This window comes from Oncorhynchus clarkii, unplaced genomic scaffold (genome assembly GCF_045791955.1).
Source record: "Oncorhynchus clarkii lewisi isolate Uvic-CL-2024 unplaced genomic scaffold, UVic_Ocla_1.0 unplaced_contig_3746_pilon_pilon, whole genome shotgun sequence".
Lineage (NCBI taxonomy): Eukaryota > Metazoa > Chordata > Actinopteri > Salmoniformes > Salmonidae > Oncorhynchus > Oncorhynchus clarkii.
In genome coordinates, this window is record NW_027258180.1 from 46,907 (window position 1) to 74,795 (window position 27,889).

Genomic DNA, 27,889 nt, shown 5'->3' on the forward strand with positions numbered 1-27,889 from the left:
AACCCTCCGGTGGCTGAGACAGTCAACCATTGCCCAGCCATGTCCGTTAACCCTCAGCCAATCATCCGTGTCATTCCTCTGACTGGGTTATAGTGAAAAGGGGAGTGATCAAATGGAGCACTTTACAGGTGTTTGTCTGACTAAGGTAGGCATGTGCCAAACTCTTGAAGTCAACTAAGGTGAAATCATGTCATGGGCGGGATCTGAACCCGGCTCACCCACGGTAGAGACCAAAGTCTCAAATCAAAAGTGTATTGGTTGCATATTTTATAGAGGTTGCAGCGAAATGCTTAAGTTACTAGCTCCTAACAATGCAGTATCATGTCAAACAAGTACACAAATAATAAACAAGATATAACAAATAAATTCAAAACACACCAGGAAATCAAGATTATAGAGTATTTTGCTTAGATCATTTAAGAAAAAAATGATTACTAAATACATTTAATCCCACTTTTTAACACAACAAAATGTGTAAAAATCAAGGGGTATGAATACTTTCTGAAGCCCCTGTAGATGTATGTGAATGATGTGTGTAGACAATATGGACAGTATGTGAATAGAAAGGTGTGTATAGCAGTAGTTATATAGGATGAGCCATGACTAGAATATACATGTTAATTAGGTAAAACAGTATGTAAACATTATTAAAGTGACCAGTGTTCAATGACTCTATGCACATAGGGCAGTGATCTCTAAGGTGTGGGGTAGATAACCCGGTTGTAGCCGGCTAGTGACCGTGTCTTAGGTACAGGGCAGGGTACTGGGCTGAGGCCGGCTAGTAGTGACTGTGCCTCTCGATCCCAGATTTGATGGTCCCAGTCTCTTGATGCACCTGTACTGTCTCCTCCTTCTAGACGGTAGCGGGATGAACAGGCCATGTCTCGAGGGGCTGGGGTCCTTGATCTTCTTGGCCTTCCTGTGACACCGGGTGCTGTAGATGTCCTGGAGAGCAGGCAATGTGCCCCTGATGAAGCATTGGGCTGACTACACCACCCTCTGGAGAGCCCTGCAGTTGCTGGCGATGTGATTGCCGTACCAGGCGCTGATACAGCCCGACAGGATGCTCTCAGTGGTGCAAGTGTGTTAGGGTCTTAGGGGCCAAGCCGAATTTCTTCAGCCTCCTGGTGTTGAAGAGGTGCTGTTGCGCCTTCTTCACCACACTGTCTGTCTGTGTGAAGGGACCATTTCAGGTCACCAGTGATGTGCTCGCCGAGGAACATGAAACATTTGGCCCTCTCCGTCGATGTGGATGGGGGTGTGCTCTCTGCTGTCTCCTGTAGTCTACGATCAGCTCCTTCATTTTGTTGACGTTGAGGGAGAGGTTGTTTACCTGGCACCACTCCACCAGGTCTCTCACCTCCTCCCTGTAGACTGTCTCGTCATTGTTGGTAATCAGGCCTACTACTGTTGTGTCGTCAGCAAACTTGATGATTGAGTTGGAGACCTGCCTGGCCACACACTCATGGGTGAACAGGGATGTTAGAAACTTGACATTGATTTTGAAGTCGCAGGCAGGGCCACCTCATCACGAGACCATGAACCTGCGGCGCGTTGCTACACAGGTGCTGGGCAATAATGCACGATGTATAAAGAAAGGCCAGCACACTGTATCATGCTGCTCCCCTGTGCTTTATTCATCCACTATGTTACACAAACAACAATTCAACTTTGTGGAAGTCTTTATTCTCTTACCTTAACTCTTACCAGAGTCTTACCTGAGTTATTCAGATGCATCAAAATGATACACTTGAAAAACAACAATCTACCTTGATAACTACCATAGTTACCAATAATATGATTTAGTCTTCATAAAGGTGTGAATAGAAATGGTGTGAACAACGTTTTGTATCTGCTTCATATTCTGTATGAGTAGGACTGTTGATCCACGATGTCCTGTCCATGTACGAATATTCTATCTACAAGGCAAAACTGATCCTAGATCAGCACAGTTCTGTTCTCCTAAATCTTCTCTGGGATTAGTTTATGTACATGTTCCTACAGACACAAATCCACAATCTAGTCTAACATCTAAGTAAACCTAGTGCTAATTTAGGACCCGTCTTCCCTTCTTGAATCCCAATGAATAAGATCACATAGACGGGGGACCTGATCCTAGATCAGCACTCCTACCCTGAGACGTCCATCCATTCTGGTAGCCAGGTCAACCTGATTACCTATAAGCCACTCTGAGAGCGTTCAATTCAGAGGTCTTATGGTAAGACTATCTGTCTTTATTAATTTATTTTATATTTAACTAGGCAAGTCAGTTAAGAACAAATTCTTATTTACAATGACGGCCTACCCCAGCCAAACCCAGACGACGCTGGGCCAATTGTGTGCCGCCCTATGGGACTCCCAATCACGGACAGATGTGACAGCCTGGATTCGAAACCAGGGACTATTGCACTGAGATGCAGTGCCTTAGACCGCTGCACCACTCAGGAGTCCAAGAAGAGATTGAGATTGTAAGGTTGTGGGTTTGTTTCCAGGTCGAGTCGTACCAAAGACTCTAGAAACGAGGGCTCTCTGCTTGGCACACAGCAGTAGGGAGATAGTTTGGGGGTAAGGCCCTGCGACAGACTAGCATGTCCAAGAGGTGGACACCAAGCTGCCTCACACTATAGAAATAGGAGATGGGCTCCTGTCCTATGGGCTGTTTTGGCTCAGACAAATATGACTTATTTACTCTGTAGAAGTGAAGGGGATTCCTGATTCGCTGTACCTTACCTTCAATCACCTCTCCCGGAATATATTGAGGGATAAGGGGAAAATAAAGGGGATTGGGGGGTGTTTGGAAAGGTCAGAGGTTGTTTTCATTAGTCTAGTATGCCGGGCCTTCCTATCGCCAACTTTATCGATGCTAATTTAACTGGCGGTGGTTGTAACCCCAGGTCACCCTGCCATGGACCATATGATGGCGTGTGTAATGTAGTCCTCTAGACTAGTCACTCCTGAACCTTAACGGAGGGAAATCTGACTCTGTCAGTTATAAAGAGGCAGATTTTGGGGACGATTTCCAATCCACTCACTTGGCCTTTAGTGACTCCCCCTCATTGACCTGAAAATACCTGATAGTATACAAATAATATGGCCTAAACTCCACCCAGGGCTAGGGCTCTCAGAAAGATAGGTGGGGATATAACCATATTGCTTACAGCTATGCACAACAAGGGAACTGATTGATCTGAAACCGGGCCAATAGTAACCAACCAGGAAGTCGGACAGGGTGAACACACACCTTCGGCACAGGTGTCAACCACGTACGTGCACAGCAATGCTTTCAGTAGAAGTGGATATGTTTGTCAGTGAGGGATACATAATAATGTGTACTGTAAGTGAAAGGTTTTGAAGCCCATGCTCTGCTCCCCTATGAAAGATAAGAGGGATCACTGACAGTTTAAATCCCCCTCCAGAGAAACCCTGGAATGCTTTTGAAAATGAACCGTTTAGTTCTCTCATCATTTTGTTGTTTGGCTGTGTTTACAGTTGTCACATAGGGGTGCAGGTACACACACACACACACACACACACACACACACACACACACACACTCTTGAAATAGATTTATGTGATGGAGATGAAGCTTTTATATACAGCACTAAACAACTGGCTTCCCCAAGGTGATCTTGTTGACAGGTAGCAGGTTGTGTACAAACACACACACACTACACCGCTTTCACGCATTCATGGCATTTACCTCACCTATACCTCGCTTTCACCCCCTCCTCTCTCTCTCTCACACACACACACACACACACACACACACACAGTGTGATATGTTAAATACTTATCCAGGCATTGTACGATCTGGTATGCGTCTGCAATGTAGTCGGGCATGAACTCAAACTTTATGAACATGGGCCCAGAGCTCCACAATGGGGAGAGAGTTGTTGTATTTATTCTGGCAATACATGTTCACGCTCAATCATTTGGAATGAAGGTACTGCTTTAATCATAATGTGTGAGTGGTAATAACGGAAACTGATTTGACTGTTGTCTAAGGGTATTGTTGAATGACCAAATCAATCAGTCAATCGTTCAATCCAAAGTGATGTATCTTCTAAGGAATCATAATTGGGGCCCTAGAGAATTGATTCTCCAACCAATAAGCTAATGGCCTTGGCCCTTTGGGATCAATTCTGTAGGAATCAATGAATAATCAGTTGATGCAGAGTGCTGTTTGTAATGTATGTGAACCATTAGGAATATATCAATAGAGTCTAGTTTACTTTACGTTAATAAATTATGTTGACCTCTGACCTTCTGTGTCTCAGTCTTCCTGGGTGTCTGCATGGGGTCCTTCAGAGGGTCGTTCAGCGCGTGCACGACGACAGCTGCACTACAGGAACGAATGGGCCTCGTGGAATGGCTGGTCCATGTGCTCGCGCTCATGTGGGGGAGGGGCCTCTGTGCGTACACGCACCTGCATCACCAGGTAAGAACCAGGGATGGTCCAATCACAATAGAGACTTGTTTCAAACAGGTTAACCCTCAAAAAATGTCAGTGAATGTCTTTGTATGCTGCTTTCTCTGTATTTGCTGTGGTCTATCTAGTAATAAAACATGAGAACACAATGACTACCATTCAAGTCAGATTTCTGTAATGGGATGACCAGTGGCCTTATTTAGTGTGCCCATAAGTGTACAGTCTTACACTAAAAGTGCATTATCATCATTTTCACAATTTCACAGTATTATTCCAACCTTATTTTGAGGAATTATAAAACATAGGAAAATCAAGTTTTTAACTGGACAGGGCCTTTAACATTTTGACCACAATGGCCCCAGTCAGATTGACTACTTCTCAAATGAAAACATTTGGCTGGAGGCTCATCCCTGTGTTCAGTAGGCTTACAGTAATCTCTGTTAAAGCAGAAGTAAAATCTCACATAATTTGGTCAGCTGCGTGTTCATATGTATTAGAAATGTACATTTCCAGCAAATGCCAAGTCTCCCCCCCGTTGCAAAAGGAAACTCTCAGGCAAAGCCCCCCGCCCCCCCCCCTTCTGATCCGTGTGGGCACAGGTGCGATGCACTCAAGGCGAATCAGTTTAAGCATCGCCTTTTCCCAATCCTGATTCATCCAAATAACCAGTGACAAAAAAAATGAACTAATGCTGCTCGGATCTCACACATCCCACTCAGTCCTGGCAGATTCTCTCAGTCTACATGCAGAATCTGCCTGCGGGACATCAGGCTCACCGTAATAGCCTTTATTTGATTGTTACACCATAGAACCCTCCTTATTTCTAAGTCATTGTCATTTTCATAAATGACTGAACTCTGTCCCAGGAACCCAGTTGGCGGACCATGTTCAGGAGACCCCAGACAATACAAGATCTGCAACACCAAGGTATGTGTCAACACGATGACATCACCACACAGGGAAAGCAGTATGCTGTGTTTGCACATGTCTATCATGCCAAGACCTACTGGCCCACTACAACATCCACAATATCATGCAGCCAAGTGAGTGTCAAGCTTGTGTACGGAACGCAATGGAAAACGGTTTAAAACATTTTGGAAAAGAACATTTAAAGGAGCATTTTGTTTTGGATGAGTCCAGGAAGTCCCTTTAGTCTAATTAACACACCCCTGGTCTCATCTGTTGAAGTGCCAACTCCTCTGACTCCTGCCATAGGCCTACATGACACGCTGGCAAGACAATGGATAAACACAACAGAACGAGGAGTTGGCTAAATTGCAAACAGATCTGTAACCCTGCGTCAGCCTTGTGTGTATGACAGGAATTTGTAACCTATCAATGTGTCACTTGTTGCTTTTTTTTGGAGTTTGAGATTCCACTGTGTTACAATCTCATTGTAACTGTGACTTGTTGTCGTGTGCTGTCTACTGCAGACCCCCATTCACTCTTTGCCCCGAGACACAAGGGTTCGATTCCTGGTCCACCCTAAAGTCAATCACTTTCAACCCTGCATCATCCCTTTCTGCTTTCTCACTTTCTTCACTGTCTAAGAATAACCAAACCGAAGGGAAAAATACATCTGTTCTCCTTCAACAACAAAAAAGGTGTAATCAGAATCACAACTTTTGAATGATGGATTTCCATACAGAATGGTGGATGCAGACCTTCGTATTGTTGTCAAACATTTGGAAACGATAAGCTAAGTGTGCTTCAGGGCTGATAACAAAGTTGGTTCAGTGAATGTGAACTGTGCTGTTACTATATTTAACTAAGCAGGTATGCTGTCTGGGCGTGATCGGTTTCACTGACACATGAACCTGTCACTCCATTGTACTGTACACAAGTTGAGCTCCTGATACTATATGAACAGTACATATACTTCTAGTCCCAGAAATAGATAGATACAACAGAGTTTTCATCTACACCCTCAGTGAATAGTATATTTTCATGGTATATATTCTTGAAGATATATCGTCCAAGACGTTGGTTTACCTGGAAGGTATACGGTGAGGATCCTCTGTCAGAAGTATGGGTGTGTACATGTGTGTTTAGACAGTGAGTCAGTATTGGTTACAGTATATTAAACATATTAACATAAGGTGGTGAGGTGTGTTTGAGGCATGCATGTGTGAGTGCATAGCACTGGGTAACCAGGTCTCTCTATTGTATGTATCTGTCTGCTGCAGGGGTGTGCTGGGGGCTCAGAGGACTTCAGGGAGATGCAGTGTTCTGCCTACAACGACAGACCACTGGTGGCTGGAAACCGTTACAGATGGACCACCTTCCATGGAGGTCGGTGAGGCATGGTGTGTGTGTGTGTGTGTGTGTGTGTGTGTGTGTGTGTGTGTGTGTGTGTGTGTGTGTGTGTGTGTGTGTGTGTGTGTGTGTGTGTGTGTGTGTGTGTGTGTGTGTGTGTGTGTGCGCGCTAAATGTGGCATATGTCCATTGGGAAATCTGCTTGTCATTTGGCCACATCTGTATTATGAGTTCAGTCCATACTCTCCACTGACCTGTTTCACCCTTTCCCCTCTGGACCCTACCCCCACCACTACTTCCCCCCCATTTCCTACCTCCATCCCCGTTCTCCTACCTCATTCCATTCCCATCTGTCCTCCACCTGCTACTAGTTACCTCCTTCCATCAATTAAAATGTCCAGTTCTTTTAACCCCTGTCCTGCAGTACTACGGCTAGGAGATAATAGACTAGAATAGCCAGTAACGTGACTAACCCAACTTTCTAGTAACTGTACTGTTTAGTCGTATGTGAGAGGTAATGTCTGTCCGTGAGGAGGTTGTTTATATGTGTATGTTTGCCTTGTCTTGTGATACCACCTCCTAACCTAAGGTTCTAACCCGTGTGAGCTGAGCTGTCTGGCCCAGGGTCACAACTTCTACTACAACTTTGGTCGTGTCCTGGACGGCACTGCCTGCAGTAAAGAGCCTGGAGATGTGTGTGTCAACGGAAAATGCTTGGTGAGTGCCAATTTTGTGTGTATGTGTCCACTACGCAGAGAGGTGGTCTCACTATGTGTGTGTGTGTCAGGCAGTACTGGAATCGAAAGCACACACTCTCACTCTTGCATCCCCTTTCTCTCTGTCTGGGCAGTATTGGGACTGTCTCTGTCTGGGCAGTATTGGGACTCTCTGTCTGGGCAGTATTGGGACTGTCTCTGTCTGGGCAGTATTGGGACTGTCTCTGTCTGGGCAGTATTGGGACTGTCTCTGTCTGGGCAGTATTGGGACTCTCTGTCTGGGCAGTATTGGGACTGTCTCTGTCTGGGCAGTATTGGGACTGTCTCTGTCTGGACAGTATTGGGACTGTCTCTGTCTGGACAGTATTGGGACTGTCTCTGTCTGGGCAGTATTGGGACTGTCTCTGTCTGGGTAGTATTGGGACTGTCTCTGTCTGGGCAGTATTGGGACTGTCTCTGTCTGGACAGTATTGGGACTGTCTCTGTCTGGACAGTATTGGGACTGTCTCTGTCTGGACAGTATTGGGACTGCCTCTGTCTGGGCAGTATTGGGACTGTCTCTGTCTGGGCAGTATTGGGACTGTCTCTGTCTGGACAGTTTTGGGACTGTCTCTGTCTGGACAGTATTGGGACTGTCTCTGTCTGGGCAGTCTTGGGACTGTCTCTGTCTGGACAGTATTGGGACTGTCTCTGTCTGGACAGTATTGGGACTGTCTCTGTCTGGACAGTATTGGGACTGTCTCTGTCTGGACAGTATTGGGACTGTCTGTCTGGACAGTATTGGGACTGTGTTGACCATTTCCTCTGGTTCCCTTAGGAGTAGTTTACTCATCCTGTGCGTTAGGACCAGAGTGCACTTGTCAGAGCACACCCACACACACACACACACACACACACACACACACACACACACATACACACACACACACACACACACAGACACACGCTCGCACACACACACACACAGCCTCCATAGGATAGACGGAGCAAAATAAATGTCAAGGGCTGACATTCTTTGTGGCTTTTTCTTTTAGAACTAATTTATGTTTAGTCAAAGCTGGATTCATGAAGTTTCGATAAGGGAACACTAATGGTACTTGCTGCACTCTAAGAAACAGAATGTACAAACAGAACATCAACAGAATGTTACTCTAGGCCCATAAATGCACTGTGTGTGTGTGTGTGTGTGTGTGTGTGTGTGTGTGTGTGTGTGTGTGTGTGTGTGTGTTCTGAGGGCCAAAGCAGAGGCCCCCAAACTCTAAGCTCTGGCCCTCCGCCACTAAATTCTCAACCTAAGTGATTCCTGCAGGACAGTGACCGAGTGTTCAAGCAGCAGAGAAAGACACACACACACACACACACACGGACACACACACACAGACACACGGACACACACACACGGACACACACACACACACACACACAGACATAAACATGTTGTTGCTCTGTGTATGTGGAACAATGCAACAAGGGATGCACGAGGGGCCCTTTCAGGGACACACACTCACACACACACACCTCAGTAATAAGGTTCTCCCATCCCACACACACACCTCAGTAATAGGGTTCTCAAATCCCACACACACACCTCAGTAATAGGGTTCTCCCATCCCACACACACACCTCAGTAATAGGGTTCTCCCATCCCCCACACACTCCAGCAGATGGAGATGATTGGAAAATCAATTCTCTCCCCAGAGGTTGAGGCTTTGGTACATTATGGTCCTCCATCAAATCCCAAAATCAAAATGCGTGTGTGTGTGTGTGTGTGTGTGTGTGTGTGTGTGTGTGTGTGTGTGTGTGTGTGTGTGTGTGTGTGTGTGCAGAGAAATGTAGGAGTGTGAACATGAGCATTTTGGTCTTTATGTCTGTGTGTGTGCTTGTATGTCTTTGTGTGAGTTGATGTGTATGAGGGGATTTATGGGGCGTGAGGTCAGCAGTGGCCCTAAACTGTCTGAGGTCCCAGGGGGCATGGTCTAGGACAGGAAGCAGATGCAGAGTCCAGCTGGTCTGGAAGGCGGCGTGACACAGATTGAGTTCAAGCCCACACTACACATAGCTGCCTGGACTAAATGTGTGTGTGTGTGTGTGTGTGTGTGTGTGGGCGTATTCATGTATACAGTAAAGAGTGCCTCATGCACTCAGGTAGCTTGTTGTGTTGATTAATATACTGTTGCGTACACAGATTCACTGTGTGTGTGTGAGGGGTAGATAATTATATGTTTCCTAGATTGCTGGTCTCTACTCTAGAACCTCCCACTTGATTGGTTTTCTCTGCACTGCAGGAGGAACATACAGATTGTAATCTGACTGGTGTGTAGCAAGCAATTGACCCCTGACCCCACACACACACACACACACACACACACACACACACATACACACACACACACACACACACACACACACACACACACACACACACACACACACACACACACACACACACACACACACACACACACACACAAACATACACAGACGCCCACTTGAATCTGGGGCAGCAGCTAGCAGAGTGGTTAGAGTGTTGGGCCAGTAACCGTTGTTGGATCGAATCCCCAAACTGACAAGGTAAAAATATGTCGCTCTGCCCCTGAACAAGGCAGTTAACCCACTGTTCCCCGGTAGGCCATCATTGTAAATAAGAATTTGTTCTTAACTGACTAGCCTGGTTAAATAAAGGTTACATTTAAAATGTAAAAAAGCTTCTCTCTGAGTGTTTTAATGTATATGATGGTATGATGCTTTTCACCAGGCTTCAAAGTGCTTTGTAGGGTTGGTATTTCTCCTCTCCTCGTCTCTCTTCTCATCGTCTCTCCTCGTCTCTCTTCTCATCGTCTCTCCTCTCATCGTCTCTCCTCTCATCGTCTCTCCTCTCCTCGTCTCTCTTCTCATCGTCTCTCCTCGTCTCTCTTCTCATCGTCTCTCCTCTCATCGTCTCTCCTCTCATCGTCTCTCCTCTCCTCGTCTCTCTTCTCATCGTATCTCCTCGTCTCTCTTCTCATCGTCACTCCTCTCATCGTCTCTCCTCTCATCGTCTCTCCTCTCCTCGTCTCTCCTCTCATCGTCTCTCCTCTCATCGTCTCTCTTCTCATCGTCTCTCCTCTCATCGTCTCTCCTCTCATCGTCTCTCCTCTCATCGTCTCTCCTCTCATCGTCTCTCCTCTCATTGTCTCTCCTCTCATCGTCTCTCCTCTCCTCGTCTCTCCTCTCATCGTCTCTCTTCTCATCGTCTCTCCTCGTCTCTCTTCTCATCGTCTCTCCTCTCATCGTCTCTCCTCTCATCGTCTCTCCTCTCATCGTCTCTCCTCTCACCGTCTCTCCAATCCTCGTCTTTCCTCTCATCGTCTCTCTTCTCATCGTCTCTCCTCTAATCGTCTCTTCTCTCCTCGTCTCTCCTCTCCTCGTCTCTCCTCTCATCGTCTCTCTTCTCATCATCTCTCCTCTCCTCGTCTCTCCTCTCATCGTCTCTCCTCTCATCATCTCTCCACGTCTCTCCTTGTCTATTTTTTTCTTCTCTCCTCTCATCGTCTTTCCACCTCTCTCCTATTCTCTCCTCTCCTTATCTATCCTCTCATCGTCTCTCCTCGTCTCTCCTCTCCTCGTTTCTCCTCTCCTCGTTTCTCCTCTAATCTTCTCTCCTCGTCTCTCCTCGTCTCTCCTCGTCTCTCCTCTCCTCGTCTCTCCTCTCCTCTCCTATTCTCTCCTCTCAACGTCTCTCCTATTCTCTCCTCTCCTTCTCTCCTCTCATCGTCTCTCATCATCTCCTCTCCTCGTCTCCTCTAATCGTCTCTCCTCGTCTCTCCTCTCCTCGTCTCTCCTCTCCTCGTCTCTCCTCTCCTTGTCTCTCATCGTCTCTCCTATTCTCTCCTCTCATTGTCTCTCCACATCTCTCCTCTCATCGTCTCTCCACGTCTCTCCTCATCGTCTCTCCACCTCTCCTTGTCTCTCCACGTCTCTCCTCTCCTCGTCTCTCCACGTCTCTCCTCTCCTTGTCTCTCCACTCATCGTCTCTCCACGTCTCCTCTCATCATCTCTCCTCTCATCGTCCCTCCACGTCTCTCCTCTCATCGTCTCTCCACGTCTCTCCTCTCATCGTCTCTCCACATCTCTCCTCTCATCGTCTCTCCACGTCTCTCCTCTCATCGTCTCTCCACGTCTCTCCTCTCATCGTCTCTCCACATCTCTCCTCTCATCGTCTCTCCACGTCTCTCCTCTCCACGTCTCTCCAGAGTGGAACATGCTTCAACAGAGACAGTGGGGATGTTCACCAAAGAGCAACATCTGACTACATGGACATAGTTAATTAGTGCTGTGCCCCTTGTCCTTTTATGTAGTGGAAAAAGACATCCACATCTTCAACTTACCTCCATCGCTAGGTCACCATCTTCAAATAAATGTTGGTGTGGTATTATCTACATGCCCTTCTTCCTGTTCAGAATTATTCTGAAGCCTTCTGAGTTCTGTGGTATTGTAGAAAACCTGCACCCCTCAACTAGAACTGCTTTACGATTACTGCAATTCTGCCATAGGGGGAAGGGCTCTCTGTTTACATGACACACCCCTGACTTCTTATGGGACCTTTGACCCGCCAATCATCACCCCTGAACTTTACGCCTGGACTGATATATTGGGGGTCAGCATGCCCAAGCCGGGGTCAGAGGTCAGTCCCACTTTTACAGAGAAAGGAGAAAACAACTAGACTTTTCCATAGGCTCTTTTCTGCCAAAGGGTTACCAACTCTGAACTCCCGGACGTGGTGTGAATGTGTCATGATGAAAAACCAGTCATAAAGCTGTGTGTCTGAGGCATAGTAAAGGAGCCTGTCCAGTCTAATCAGGTACCCGGAGTGATCGTCCCTTAAAGGTAGACCCAGCGATATGACATAAACACAGAAAGTAAACAGCAGCGTGGGTCAATTTCCGCAACAACTAAGAGCGTTGAAGCGCGAGGCAGAAATTCTCAGCCATTTTGGTTCCGTGGGTCCCACGTTGTAACAACGTGAAACGAACCCGTGCACATGTGCAGATGCTGTGTGTGACTGTGTGGGAGTGAAGTCTTGCATCTCACTCATCTCAATATCTGCAGTGCTGCTTGTGGCATTTCACTGGGTCTACGTTTAACAAGGCCATCAGACCAGCAGTTACTGGTGCTCTTTTTCAGGTGGTATCTTGGGGTATTTGGTTTTCAACCTTGATTTGTTTTTGCTTTGTCTGTTGTGTGTCTGGTTTTATGTTAATTGTCTCTGTGTTGCCTGTGCGTTGTCTGAACGTTGCCTGTATGTTGTCTGTCTTGTGTAGACACCGGGCTGTGACCTGATCTTGGGCTCGGACCAGCAGGAGGATGCCTGTATGGTGTGTGGAGGACAGAACTCCACCTGTCTACACCACAGGAGTGTGTACCAGAATGCACAGGGAGCAGGTACACATAAGCAAACACACACACACACAAACTTGAAGCATAGACAGAGCAAACAAAATGTCAAAGGCTGACACACTGAATGTACAAAACATTACAAATTTCCTAATATTTGGTTGCACCCCCCTTTGCCCTCAGAACAGCCTCAATCTGTCAGCCATGGACTCTACAAGGTGTTGAAAGCGTTCCACAGGGATGCTGGCCCATGTTGACTCTACAAGGTGTTGAAAGTGTTCCACAGGGATGCTGGCCCATGTTGACTCTACAAGGTGTTGAAAGCGTTCCACAGGGATGCTGGCCCATGTTGACTCTACAAGGTGTTGAAAGCGTTCCACAGCAATGCTGGCCCATGTTGACTCTACAAGGTGTTGAAAGCGTTCCACAGGGATGCTGGCCCATGTTGACTCCAATGCTTCCCATGGTTGTGTCAAGTTGACTGGATGTCCTTTGGGTGGTGGCCCATTGATTCACACAGGAAGAAACTGTTGAGCGCGGAGAAACCCAGTAGCGTTGCAGTTCTTGACTAAAACCGGTGCGCCTGGCACCTACTATCATACCCCGTTCAAAGACACTTCAATCTTTTGTCTTGCCCATTCACCCTCTGAATGGCACACATATACAATCCATGTCTGAATTGTCTCAAGGCTTAAAACCCCTTCTTTAATCTGTCTCCTCCCCTTCATGTACCCTGATTGAAGTGGCTTTAACAGGTGACATCAATAAGGGATCATAGAATTCACTTGGTCAGTGTATGTCATGGAAAGAGCAGATGTTCCTAATGTTTTGTACACTCGGTGTTTATGTTTAGTCAAAGCTGGATTCATGAAGTTTCGATAAGGGAACACTAATGGTACTTGCTGCACTCTAAGAAACAGAATGTACAAACAGAACATCAACAGAATGTTACTCTAGGCCCATAAATGCACTGTGTGTGTGTGTGTGTGTGTGTGTGTGTGTGTGTGTGTGTGTGTGTGTGTGTGTGTGTGTGTGTGTGTGTGTGTGTGTGTGTGTGTGTGTGTGTGTGTGTGTGTGTGTTTTCTGAGGGTCAAAGCAGAGGCCCCCAAACTATAAGCTCTGGCCCTCTGCCATGGAATTCTCAACCTAAGTGATTCCTGCAGGACAGTGACCGAGTGTTCAAGCAGCAGAGAAAGACACACACGGACACACACGGACACACACTTGCACTCTGTGCAAGGCAGACACAGGCACCCAAACAAGAATACACAATAATAAATCCCCCCTCCCCTCGACACATACACACACACAGACACACACACAGACCCACACACACATACACACACAGAGCGGCCAACACCTCTGGCGTGCGATTTGGCACTGCGCTCCATTCTGAAACAGAATCCTCTGTTGAGCTGGCGCCGCGTGTGGGCACAGTGACTGAAGAGAGACTGTACTGCTTCATGATGGTTCAGCTTGAGTTCTGAAACAGAATCCTCTGTTGAGCTGGCGCCGCGTGTGGGCACAGTGACTGAAGAGAGACTGTACTGCTTCATGATGGTTCAGCTTGAGTGAGGAGACAACATGGAGATAAAGGAGGCTTTGTTTGAGTGCCTGGGCAGCCTAGGAGGGCTTCCCGGGTTTTCTCTCCTCCTGCAGCTGTGTGTCCCAATGAGGCATAACAGATTTGATGCCGCTGGGCGTAATCATTGCTTCCCACAGGGTCAAAAGCCAAGGGCCCAGAGAACTCATCACGGTCAAGCTATACATACATTTATCTTTGAGTCATTTAGCAGACGCTCTTATCCAGAGTGACTTACAGTAGTGAGTTCATACATTTGTCTTACCTTTTCTAACTCTAAGATCTTCTTAAGGTCAGGCACGTCTGGTGTGCAGGTGTTTGTTCCAGCCCGGTACTAACTCACCAGATTCAAATAATCATCACGGTCAGGCTATAACACTCTAATGTTAACTGGAGGCGGAACAGAACCCTAACTCAAGGTTGATAACTCAAACCCTACAGCTGAACTCTACAGGATAGGCACTTTTGTGGCCAAATTGTGTGAAGATCTTTGTTCCAGCCTAGCACTAATACAAAAATACATCTAGATCAGTTTCATAAGTCAACATCCCTGTGCAGATCTATCAGATACATATAGATCAGTTTCATAAGTCAACAGCCCTGTGCAGATCTATCACATACATATAGATCAGTTTCATAAGTCAACAGCCCTGTGCAGATCTATCACATACATATAGATCAGTTTCATAACTCAACAGCCCTGTGCAGATCTATCACATACATATAGATCAGTTTCATAACTCTACAGCCCTGTGCAGATCTACCAAATACATATAGTCCAGTTTCATAACTCAACAGCCCTGTGCAGATCTACCAAATACATATAGTTCAGTTTCATAACTCAACAGCCCTGTGCAGATCTATCACATACATATAGATCAGTTTCATAAGTCAACAGCCCTGTGCAGATCTATCACATACATATAGATCAGTTTCATAAGTCAACAGCCCTGTGCAGATCTATCACATACATATAGATCAGTTTCATAACTCAACAGCCAAGACAAAACTAGACCGTTTAATAATTTTGTGTTGTAGAACAGCTGACTTACTCCAGCTCTTCACACAACATGGCAAAATCTTTGCGAGTCATTAATTTAATGGAGACAGTCTGAACCATAGAGATAGATAGAGGACTCTGGATGGTTTAATTGCATGAGTTGGATTTGTCCTACTTTTGCTTTGCTTTTGGCCATGCTACAACCACCGGAATTTGAATCAAAAGCTATTTCATGGCATTTTTAACAGTACAGTACCTACTAACTCGAAACAGGTCCAGCCACACAGTGATGTTAGCTTGCATAGAAAATGTTTTTGGTTTTTAGATGTTGCTAGATGTTTGTTTGAACGAGGAAGTCCTGAACACAGCTGAACTTATTAAGGGTAGGCCCTCCGGGGTCTGCAGGCCTTTGTTCTAGCCCAGCACTAACATACAAGATTCATTCAAAAAACTCAAACTCGGGTTCATAACTAAGTCTATTGCTGAACCATAGAGACTGATAGAGGACTCTAGATGGATATAACCCGTTTTAGCATGGACATTGCAATTGAGGGCTTCCAACATTTTAAACTAGCAAATGATTAGAGCATTGTCTTCAAATTGAGTTGCCTATGGTTAGGAAATGTCTTTAAAGCGGCAATCTACAGTAGAAACAATAACAAAGCGTTCTTCCTGCCCCTGGTTCAGTAAACAGCTGAGGGATGGGGCTGCAGAAATAAACCACTCTCAAGTTCATAGACAAAGCTATGGATGCAAGGACTGACCATGATATCAACATGATAGTTTTAACCATGTTTTGAGGCCATATAGTGTTTGTTAACATTTTCTTTGTTTACAAACGGAGTAAAACAAGCTTATATTTTGTGTTGTGATGAGGTAGGACAGATGAAGTAAGTTTATGAGGCATTTATAAGTTCAGAGGGAACATATAATTCATTTATCCCCATAAAATGGATGTAGCAACTGCTGATTGCCACTTTAAGCTATATCACCTCAATCTAGTGACCAAAATAAATGAATTTCACACAATATTTGGTTCAGGACTGTGTTGTAGGTGGCGGTAAATCACTATATTAGCTTTACGCTTTCTTCAAATGGACCCATTTAAAATAGCACTATAACTCTTAATTCACACACAGCTTTCATCTCAGAGACCTACAATTGTCAAAACAAGAGCAACGGTTTCTCAGTCCCATAGAAAAACCACGATGAATAGGGTAGTCTTGCTGCTCGCTTTTCACACACCAGCAGCAGGGGAACCACAGAGATGTTGACTGCTTTTGACTAGTGAAATATCACTCTCTAAATGAATGGTTCATGCTTTTGGCTCGATGGTGAAATATCCCGCTTTGGTTTAACCATTAATAAACTGTCTGTAAATCATTATGTAATCCTAATTTAGTTATCATTAATGAGTAAATTAATATGTATTAACAATTTGCTATGAGAATATATCTCAGAAAAAAAGCTATATGTATATACGTATATAAACTCCACAAAAAAAGAAACGTCCCTTTTTCAGGACCCTGTCTTTCAAAGATAATTTGTAAAAATCCAAATAACTTCACAGATCTTCATTGTAAAGGGTTTAAACGCTGTTTCCCAAGCTTGTTCAATGAACCATAAACAATTAATGAACATGCACCTGTGGAACTACCGTTAAGACACTAACAGCTTACAGACGGTAGGCAATTAAGGTCACAGTTATGAAAAGTTAGGACACGAAAGAGGCCTTTCTACTGACTGAAAAACACCAAAATAAAGATGCCCAGGGTCCCTGCTCATCTGCGTGAACGTGCCTTAGGCATGCTGCAAGGAGGCATGAGGACTGCAGATGTGGCCAGGGCAATAAATTGCAATGTCCGTACTGTGAGACGCCTAAGACAGCGCTACAGGGAGACAGGACCGACAGCTCATCATCCTCGCAGTAGCAGACCACGTGTAAAAACCCCTGCACAGGATCGGTACATCCGAACATCACACCTGCAGACAGGTACAGGATGGCAACAACAACTGCCCGAGTTACACCAGGAACGCACAATCCCTCCATCAGTGCTCAGACTGAGGGCTTGTAGGCCTGTTGTAAGGCAGGTCCTCACCAGACATCATCAGCAACAACGTCGACTATGGGCACAAACCCACCGTCGCTGGACCAGACAGGACTGGCAAAAAGTGCTTTTCACTGACGACTCACGGTTTTGTCTCACCAGGGGTGATGGTCGGATTCGTGTTTATCGTCAAAGGAATGAGCGTTACACCGAGGCCTGTTCTCTGGAGCGGGATCGATTTGGAGGTAGAGGGTCCGTCATGGTGGTGGTGTGTCACAGCATCATCGGACTGAGCTTGTTGTCATTGCAAGCAATCTCAATGCTGTTCGTTACAGGGAAGACATCCCTCATGTGGTACCCTTCCTGCAGGCTCATCCTGACATGACCCTCCAGCATGACAATGCCACCAGCCATACTGCTCGTTCTGTGCGTGATTTCCTTCAAGACAGGAATGTCAGTGTTCTGCATGGCCAGCGAAGAGCCCGGATCTCAATCCCATTGAGCACGTCTGGGACCTGTTGGATCAGAGGGCGAGGGCTAGGGTCCGGGAACTTGCAGGTGCCTTGGTGGAAGAGTGGGGTAACATCTCACAGCAAGAACTGGCAAATCTGGGGCAGACTATGAGTAGGAGATGCACTGCAGTACTTAATGCAGCTGGTGGCCACACCAGATACTGACTGTTATTTTATTTTGACCCCCCTTTGTTCAGGGACACATCATTCAATTTCTGTTAGTCACATGTCTGTGGAACTTGTTCAGTTTATGTCTCAGTTGTTGAGTCTTGTTATGTTCATACAAATATTTACACATGTTAAGTTTGCTGAAAACAAAAGCAGTTGACAGTGAGAGGACCTTTTTTCTGAGTTTATGTATTTACTTTAATAAAGTTTTATATGTGTTACACATAAGCATATACCATATATATTCACAAATATAAATATATATTTATATATATATTGCATATAACACACACTGCACCACATATTGTGTTTATCTACATCACTGTTACCCAGTCTCTAAATTAATGGTTTATACTTGTTTCCCACTGGTGTAATATCTGTCTTAATGAATGTCTCTGTACTCTGTTGGCTATAGCGGGTCCGTTTGGGTACAATGAAGTGACCATGATCCCAGCTGGAGCTACTCACATCCGTGTCACCGATAACAGCAGGAACTATCTGGGTAAGAGATGGCTCAGCTTGACAGACGCACGCGCGCACACGCACGCACACACACTGGGAATGAGCTGTCACACAAGGACAGCATCAATGTTCTGTATATCATTAACTATATACAGTACATATACAGACAGCCTCTCAGAAGTGCTGGTTTGACAGAGAATTTGCTTTGAAACCTTTTTATCATCTTCAGTATGTCTGCTATGAGTTTCAACCCACCCAGCCATGGCTAGAGAACTCTACCACTTCCCTGACACTTTCAGTAGCCATAATGCTTCTCTCCTCTCATTCCTGTTAGCTTACTGTTACTTCCTGGCACCAGAGACCGATACAGCTCTCTGGTTGATACCCAGCTGCACTCTGGCTGGGCTCTCCAGTCAACACAACACCCAAGGCTATCCATCTATTCTCACCCACATTTACAAGACTGTAATAACGTGACTCCTGAAATGGAAAATGCAGGGATCCTGAAATGGAACACTCGTAAAGGTTTAATTTGGCCATGGGGCAGGGTGGGGGAACTGGGTGCGGGAAAAGGGTGGGGGGAACTGGGGATCTGGCCTTCTGGCAGGCAAGTGGATGTACTTGGTTAGTTCTGATTTGGTTGGAAGATTCCCCCCCCCAAAAAAAAAATTTACTTCCAAGAGTTGGTTTCCCCATTTGTTTGTTCCTGTAAATTGTCACGGTTAGGCCAAACAAGGCAATGATGTAGTAATGCCACTCTGTTTGGCAAGGCAACTTTGTAACTTTGCTGAATTAAGAGATGTTACATTGTAGGGTTGAGGTTTATTCCATTTCAATTTATGGTCCCGTGTAGCTCAGTTGGTAGAGCATGGCTCTTGCAACGCCAGGGTTGTGGGTTTGATTCCCACGCAGGACCAGTACAAAAAAAAATGTATGCACTCACTACTCTGTTACTTTGGATAAAAGGGTCTGCTAACTGACATAAATGTAAGTAGAAATTCCAACTCATGGCCTCCTGAGTGGCGCAGCGGTCGAAGGAACTGCATCGCAGTACTTGAGGCGTCACTTCAGACCCGGGTTCAATCCCAGGCTGTGTCACAACCGGCCGTGACCGGGAGTCCCATAGGGCGGCACACAATTGGCCCAGCTTTGCCCGGGTTAGGGGAGGGTTTGGCCGGGGGGGCTTTACTTGGCTCATCTAGCGACTCCTTGTGGTGGTCCGGGCACCTGCAGGCTGACCCCGGTCGTCAGTTGAACGGTGTTTCCTCCGACACATTGGTGCAGCTGGCTTCCAGGTTAAGTGGGCGGGTGTTAAGAAGCGCTGTTTGGCGGGTCATGTTTCAGAGGATGCATGACTCGACTTTCACCTCTACCAAGAGTTGCAGCGATGAGACAAGATCGTAATTGGATATGAGGAGGAAAAATCCACATCAAATTTCCCTCATACCTCAATTGCGATTTGTGAATTGACTGAAAAGGAATTGACCCCAACCGTAGCATAATTCAAACACATACATATTATCATCACAAAGCCAATTTCAGTCACACTTCACCAATCAGCATTGAAAACTAAACACATTTCCTACCTTCATTTAAGCCTTCTCTTCTCCCTCCAGCGCTCCAGAACGGGCGTTCCCAGTTTGTCATTAATGGGAACTGGAAGATCAGTGTTCCTGGGGAGTACAGCGTAGCGGGAACCAAGCTCCTGTACAAGCGCTCTGTGGACACCTGGGAAAGCTTTGAGGTCCCTGGACCCACTATGGAGGACCTGCACATCATGGTCAGTCTGGTCAAAGTTATGATTGACAGGAGCTGCAATGCAATAACTATACTGAACAAAAATATTATCGTAGCATGCAACAATTTCATTGATTTTTACTGAGTAACAGTTCATATGAGGAAGTCAATTGAAATAGATTCATTAGGCCCTAATCTCTGGATTTCACATGACGGGAAGGAAAGAAAGAAATGGGCCTCACAATGGGCCTTAGGATCTCGTTACGGTATTTTTATGCATTCAAATTGCCATTGATAAAATGCTATTGTGTTCAATGTCCGTAGCTTATGCCTGTCCATACCTTAACCCCACTGCCACCATGGGGCAGTCTGTTCACATCAGCCAACCGCTCACCCACACAACGACAGTGGTTGGGAGGCCGGTTGGACGTACTACCAAATTCTCTAAAACAATGTTGGAGGCTGCTTATGTTAGAGAAATTAACATTCAATTCTCTGGCAACAGCTCTGGTGGGCTTTCGTGCAGTCAACATGCCAATTGTACTCGCCTTCAAAACTTGAGACATTTGTGGCATTGTGTTGTGTGACAGAACTGCACATTTTAGTGGCCTTTTATTGTCCCCAGCACAAGGTGCACTTGTGTAATGATCATGCTGTTTAATCAGCTTCTTGATTTGCCACACCTGTCAGGTGGATGGATTATCTTGACAAAGGAAAAATGCTCACTAACAGGGATGTAAACAAATTTGTGCACAACGTTTTAGAGAAAAAAAGTTTTTTTGTGTGTATGGAACATTTCTGAGATGTTTTATTTCAGCTCATGTAACGTGGGACCAACACTTTACATGTTGTGTTTACTGTATATTTTTGTTCAGTGTATATAGAGACTGCAAACTAACCTCACTAATTAAGGTACACAATGATAGCTTTGTTAGTATACTTGTTCAACCCCCTAGTTTTGTCGCACCTAGACTACTGTTCAGTAGTGTGGTCAGGTGCCACAAAGAGGGACTTATGAAAAGTACAATTGGCTCATAAGGCAGCACGTCTGGCCCTTAAGGGGAGCTGACGTTAATGATATGCATGTCAATCTCTCATGGCTCAAAGTGGAAGAGAGATTGACTTCATCACTACTTGTTTTTGTAAGAAGTGTTTACAAGCTGAATGTACCGAGCCGTTTGTTTAAACTCCAAGCACACAGCTCGGACACCCATAAATACCCCACAAGACATACCACCAGAGGTCTCTTCACAGTCCCCAAGTCCAGAACAGACTATGGGAGGCTCACAGTACTACATAGAGCCATGACTAAATGGAACTCTATTCCACATCAGACACCAATGGAGACTGTGAAGAGACACCCACACAGGTACAGACACATGCATACGCACACACGCTAGCAGACTCTCTCGACACACACGTACATTGCAATATTGTGGTATTATACATTTTGTATTGTAGATATTTAGTGGTGTAATACTGTTATATATGATATGTATATGATAAACTGTTTTATGTGTAATGTAAGTGCCTTAATGTGTTTGGACCACAGGAAGAGTAGCTGCTACCTTGGCAGCAGCTAATGGGGATCCCTAATAATGACAAATACAAAACGCCAATTTATCAGAACCAGTCAGTCTCCTCTCCTATATGTAACGGACATATATTTTCTTAACGTGTTGTCTTCCATATGTTATATTTTTTCAGTATATTGTTGGTATTGACAGTTCTAAACTGGGTGGTTTGAGCCCTGAATACTGATTGGCTGACAGCCGTGTTATATTAGACCGTATACCACGGGTATGACAAAACATTTATTTTTAACTTTTCTAATTACGTTGGTAACCAGTTTATAATAGCAATAAGGCATCTCTGAGGTTTGTGTTATATGGCCAATATTGCTTAAAATATACAGGGTCTTATAAAACAATATATATTAAAATATACATCCGTTGTACACTGTGTGGTTGTGTCTGCAGGTGTTGGTGACAGACAGGAACCCGGGGATAGAATACGAGTATTGGCTCCCTCCAGACCGCTACGCTCTGTTCCATGGCAGGAGGAGTCAGCTACGCCAGCCTCACCACACTGCTAGCTACATCCCCTGGGATCACCCCACAACTACTACTACCACTACTACTACTACTAGACCTCCCCCTGTCAGCACAAGACCCTACTGGGGTAAGACCGCTGACCATTGTTAAAGGGATAGTTCAACCAAATTAAAATAACATTTTGTTTCCTTACCTTGTAAGAAGTCTAAGGACAAAATGCAATCCAGGTTGTGGGTTTGTTTACCTAGGCACTGTCACCAACTGCTAGCTAGCATTTTCTAAGCAAAAGCCAATGGACGTCAATGTACCCATTATTAACATGTGTTAAATTTCATGTCCAAAATGTCCATTTAATGTGATGTATGTATTTACATGGGAAAACCTGCCCCTGGTTTCACTCATCCTCTGTTTGTGTGACTGAAGTTTAATACATGATGGATGGATACTGAAGATGGATGGATGGATGGATGAATACGGAAGATGGATGGATGATACGGAAGATGGATGGATGGATGGATGAATACGGAAGATGGATGGATGGATGGATGGATGGATGGATGGATGGATGGATACGGAAGATGGATGGATGGATACGGAAGATGGATGGATGGATGGATGATACGGAAGATGGATGGATGGATGGATGGATACGGAAGATGGATGGATGGATGAATACGGAAGATGGATGGATATGGATGATGGATGGATACGGGTGATGGATGGATGGATACGGTTGATGGATGGATGGATACGGAAGATGGATGGATGGATGGATACGGGTGATGGATGGATGGATGGATACGGAAGATGGATGGATGGATGAATACGGAAGATGGATGGATATGGATGATGGATGGATGGATACGGGTGATGGATGGATGGATACGGAAGATGGATGGATGGATGGATGGATAAGGAAGATGTATGGATGATACGGAAGATGGATGGATGGATGAATACGGAAGATGGATGGATATGGATGGATACGGATGATGGATGGATGGATACGGATGATGGATGGATGAATACGGATGATGGAAGGATGAATACGGATGATGGAAGGATGAATATGGAAGATGGATGGATGGATGGATACGGAAGATGGATGGATGATACTGAAGATGGATGGATGGATAGAAATGGAAGATGGATGGATGGATGAATACGGAAGATGGATGGATATGGATGATGGATGGATGGATACGGATGATGGATGGATGATACGGATGATGGATGGATGAATACGGAAGATAGATGGACACGAAAGATGGGTAGATAGATGGATCTAAACATTACTGCAAGGGGTATAAAAAAATCTGCACATTACGACAAGCTCTACAAGTAAAATGAATAAACAAATGTTTATATGTTTTTAATATTTTCAGATCTGACTGCCTCCGGCAGAGCAGAGGTACTGCCAGATCTCAAAATAGTTTTTTTTTTACATTTCATTTGGTTTTAATGAATATCACTAACAACAAAGGTAACACATTTTGGCCAAGGGATCTGTGATATAAGTTTAGAAGGTGTAATACAACACTATGTAATATTATTCATCTACAAAGTATGTTCATAACCCTGGGCAACATGGGCCTGGGAGGCTGACAGGGACCCCAGTTTGAAAACCCCTGGCCTACAAACTGACTGTGCCTTGCTAATGTGCAGCACATGTCTTCTGGAATGTTTTATGACATCCGTTTATATAAGAGGGGAATTATTAACTGCAAACTCAATCATAGGTTTATAATCAGTGTTGTATTTCTATTAAATTGGCCCCGGTTGGAATGTAACCAACATTCAATAGTAATCATTATATTTGTCCTATATAACTGCAAAAGTGGACTTTGATCCAAAACTGAATACACTGTTCTGACCTGCTATACTTTGATCTGTACCTGGCTGACAATAACTGATAAAGCCAAGGCATGAAGTTTCTGGAGTGGAATGTCCCCCTCTTATCTTAGAAGTGTTTAGTGATAACGCTCCTAATCCCAAAACCCACCGCATATTCCATGCTGAGATAGTGGTGCTTGGTACAAAACCATAGTTTTGACTAATTTCTGTGTACTGCTCAACAAAGCAATGATCTAAGACTTTAGCATCCTTTAGAATTTAGTAAACAGGTTTGATAATTTAGTAATTTATCAAGTAATTTGGTGCAGGACATAATGGGAGTAGCCTAGCCCCTAGCATAGTGTTTTCTAACTGGTGGGTTGAGAAGTAGTCTAGCCCCTAGCATAGTGTTTTCTAACTGGTGGGATGAGAAGTAGTCTAGCCCCTAGCATAGTGTGTTCTAACTGGTGGGTTGAGAAGTAGTCTAGCCCCTAGCATAGTGTGTTCTAACTGGTGGGTTGAGAAGTAGTCTAGCCCCTAACATAGTGTTTTCTAACTGGTGGGTTGAGAAGTAGTCTAGCCCCTAGCATAGTGTGTTCTAACTGGTGGGTTGAGAAGTAGTCTAGCCCCTAGCATAGTGTTTTCTAACTGGTGGGTTGAGAAGTAGTCTAGCCCCTAGCATAGTGTGTTCTAACTGGTGGGTTGAGAAGTAGTCTAGCCCCTAGCATAGTGTTTTCTAACTGGTGGGTTGAGAAGTAGTCTAGCCCCTAGCATAGTGTTTTCTAACTGGTGGGTTGAGAAGTAGTCTAGCCCCTAGCATAGTGTGTTCTAACTGGTGGGTTGAGAAGTAGTCTAGCCCCTAGCATAGTGTTTTCTAACTGGTGGGTTGAGAAGTAGTCTAGCCCCTAGCATAGTGTGTTCTAACTGGTGGGTTGAGAAGTAGTCTAGCCCCTAGCATAGTGTTTTCTAACTGGTGGGTTGAGAAGTAGTCTAGCCCCTAGCATAGTGTTTTCTAACTGGTGGGTTGAGAAGTAGTCTAGCCCCTAGCATAGTGTTTTCTAACAAGTGGGTTGAGAAGTAGTCTAGCCCCTAGCATAGTGTTTTCTAACTGGTGGGTTGAGAAGTAGTCTAGCCCCTAGCATAGTGTGTTCTAACTGGTGGGTTGAGAAGTAGTCTAGCCCCTAGCATAGTGTTTTCTAACTGGTGGGTTGAGAAGTAGTCTAGCCCCTAGCATAGTGTTTTCTAACTGGTGGGTTGAGAAGTAGTCTAGCCCCTAGCATAGTGTGTTCTAACTGGTGGGTTGAGAAGTAGCCTAGCCCCTAGCATAGTGTTTTCTAACTGGTGGGTTGAGAAGTAGCCTAGCCCCTAGCATAGTGTTTTCTAACTGGTGGGTTGAGAAGTAGTTTAGCCCCTAGCATAGTGTTTTCTAACTGGTGGGTTGAGAAGTAGTCTAGCCCCTAGCATAGTGTGTTCTAACTGGTGGGTTGAGAAGTAGTCTAGCCCCTAACAAATTGTGTTCTAACTGGTGGGTTGAGAAGTAGTCTAGCCCCTAGCATAGTGTTTTCTAACTGGTGGGTTGAGAAGTAGTCTAGCCCCTAGCATAGTGTGTTCTAACTGGTGGGTTGAGAAGTAGTCTAGCCCTATAGCATAGTGTTTTCTAACTGGTGGGTTGAGAAGTAGTCTAGCCCCTAGCATAGTGTTTTCTAACTGGTGGGTTGAGAAGTAGTCTAGCCCCTAGCATAGTGTGTTCTAACTGGTGGGTTGAGAAGTAGTCTAGCCCCTAGCATAGTGTTTTCTAACTGGAGGGTTGAGAAGTAGTCTAGCCCCTAGCATAGTGTTTTCTAACTGGTGGGTTGAGAAGTAGTCTAGCCCTATAGCATAGTGTTTTCTAACTGGTGGGTTGAGAGGTAGTCTAGCCCATAGCATAGTGTGTTCTAACTGGTGGGTTGAGAAGTAGTCTAGCCCCTAGCATAGTGTGTTCTAACTGGTGGGTTGAGAAGTAGTCTAGCCCCTAGCATAGTGTTTTCTAACTGGTGGGTTGAGAAGTAGTCTAGCCCATAGCATAGTGTTTTCTAACTGGTGGGTTGAGAAATAGTCTAGCCCCTAGCATAGTGTGTTCTAACTGGTGGGTTGAGAAGTAGTCTAGCCCCTAGCATAGTGTTTTCTAACTGGTGGGTTGAGAAGTAGTCTAGCCCCTAGCATAGTGTTTTCTAACTGGTGGGTTGAGAAATAGTCTAGCCCCTAGCATAGTGTGTTCTAACTGGTGGGTTGAGAAGTAGTCTAGCCCCTAGCATAGTGTTTTCTAACTGGTGGGTTTAGATCCACTAAAGGGTCACGCAGTCAGTTCCTTTTGAGTCGTGGCTAAAGACTGGGTTAGGTCTAGAAACATGGTCTTATTTACCTTGTGGTCACAGGGAGCATTGAAAGCCTGTGGGGGAGTCAAGACGAACAAAAGCGATTTAGCATTTTGGAGCAGAAATCAATGATCTAAGACGATGTTTGCTCATGTCGTATCATAGTGATTTGATGCTGGACAGAAAGTCACTCTTTAGTGATTCTGTCACGCCTCCTCCCGCTCCCTCTCCCTGGCACTCAAGGGCGCCAGGCTGCCCCTCATTACACACACCTGTCACCATCATTACACGCATCAGCGCTTCATTGGACTCACCTGGACTCCTTCACTTTGTTGATTGCTCCCTCTCTATCTGTCTGTTCCTCAGTTGCATCTCCGTGTCAGCATTAATGTTGTTTTGTTTCCCCTGTCCAGACCCTTTTCGTGTTTCATTAAATGTTCACTCCCTGTACTTGCTTCTCGTCTCCCACTGCCTGTCCTTACAGATTCTACCTAAAGAATGCCTTGGAAAGATCCCTTGCCCAAATCCTGATTCAAGATACACATATGCTTCTCCATCGTTTGCACAAATCTCACATTAATGGATGATTAATGCAAATTTAAAGGAATAGTTCAGAAATTGTACATATTTAGATATTTTTTCCCTCATCTCTTAAATGGATTGTGGTCCTCAATTAATTGTTTTTTAATGATTAAAAATGATTTGGGCATGAAATGTAAAACATGCTTAACTGGGGAGATTTACTGACATGGTGCTTTGGTAAAAAAAATGCTCATGTTAACATTTTGTTGGCAGTGGCTAGTTTAACAAAAACAAAGTGTGGATTGCAGCCACTCCTTTTCCGTAGACTGCTTTTAAGGTAAGAAAACAAACATCTAATAAATAAGTAAACTATCCCTTAAAGTTCCATTTGAGGTCCTTTTCTTGGTCAGGTCATGAAAACTCCTGGCCCTAACTCCAAAGGCATGTTGATACTCAATAATGTAACTCACCTTTTCCCACACTGTCCCTCAGCTCCTCCAGGTGGCTGGCCCATCAAGTCCCCTCGCCACCCAGCTCGACAACCCCCTCACCAGCCCCATCGCCCACCTGTCCTTCCCCGCCTGGAGAGGGATGAGACCAGGAGGAACCGACTACCCCAACCACCCCGAGGAGGTTTGCTCCACCTCACCTCAATCTCTCCCTCACCTAAATCTTTAACCCCTATCTCACCCCCACTCCCCTAAACCTCAACTCTCGCCTTGCTAAAATGCTACAATCCTCTCTCCTCTGCATCCCCCCTCTACCCTACTCTTTCCTTTAATCTATCCTACTCTACTTTTCATTTAATCTGTCCTACTCTACTCTTCCTCTAATCTGTCCTAC

At 45.1% G+C, this 27,889-nt stretch overlaps 1 protein-coding gene across 2 annotated transcripts in view; it reads left to right on the forward strand.

Annotated features, from left to right (window-relative positions):
- LOC139395911 (ADAMTS-like protein 5) overlaps nt 1-27,889 on the forward strand; it is a 57,630-nt gene that overhangs the window by 26,334 nt on the left and 3,407 nt on the right. Inside the window, exons 3-11 of one of the 2 annotated variants that reach the window (XM_071143222.1) lie at nt 4,278-4,438; nt 5,296-5,356; nt 6,616-6,721; nt 7,275-7,402; nt 12,702-12,822; nt 18,500-18,586; nt 20,163-20,326; nt 22,263-22,464; nt 27,539-27,679. In XM_071143222.1, the coding sequence (XP_070999323.1) occupies nt 4,278-4,438; nt 5,296-5,356; nt 6,616-6,721; nt 7,275-7,402; nt 12,702-12,822; nt 18,500-18,586; nt 20,163-20,326; nt 22,263-22,464; nt 27,539-27,679 (1,171 nt within the window). Of the gene's footprint in view, nt 1-4,277; nt 4,439-5,295; nt 5,357-6,615; nt 6,726-7,274; nt 7,403-12,701; nt 12,823-18,499; nt 18,587-20,162; nt 20,327-22,262; nt 22,465-27,538; nt 27,680-27,889 lie in introns of both variants that reach the window. The other variant, XM_071143223.1, reaches the window with a different exon arrangement.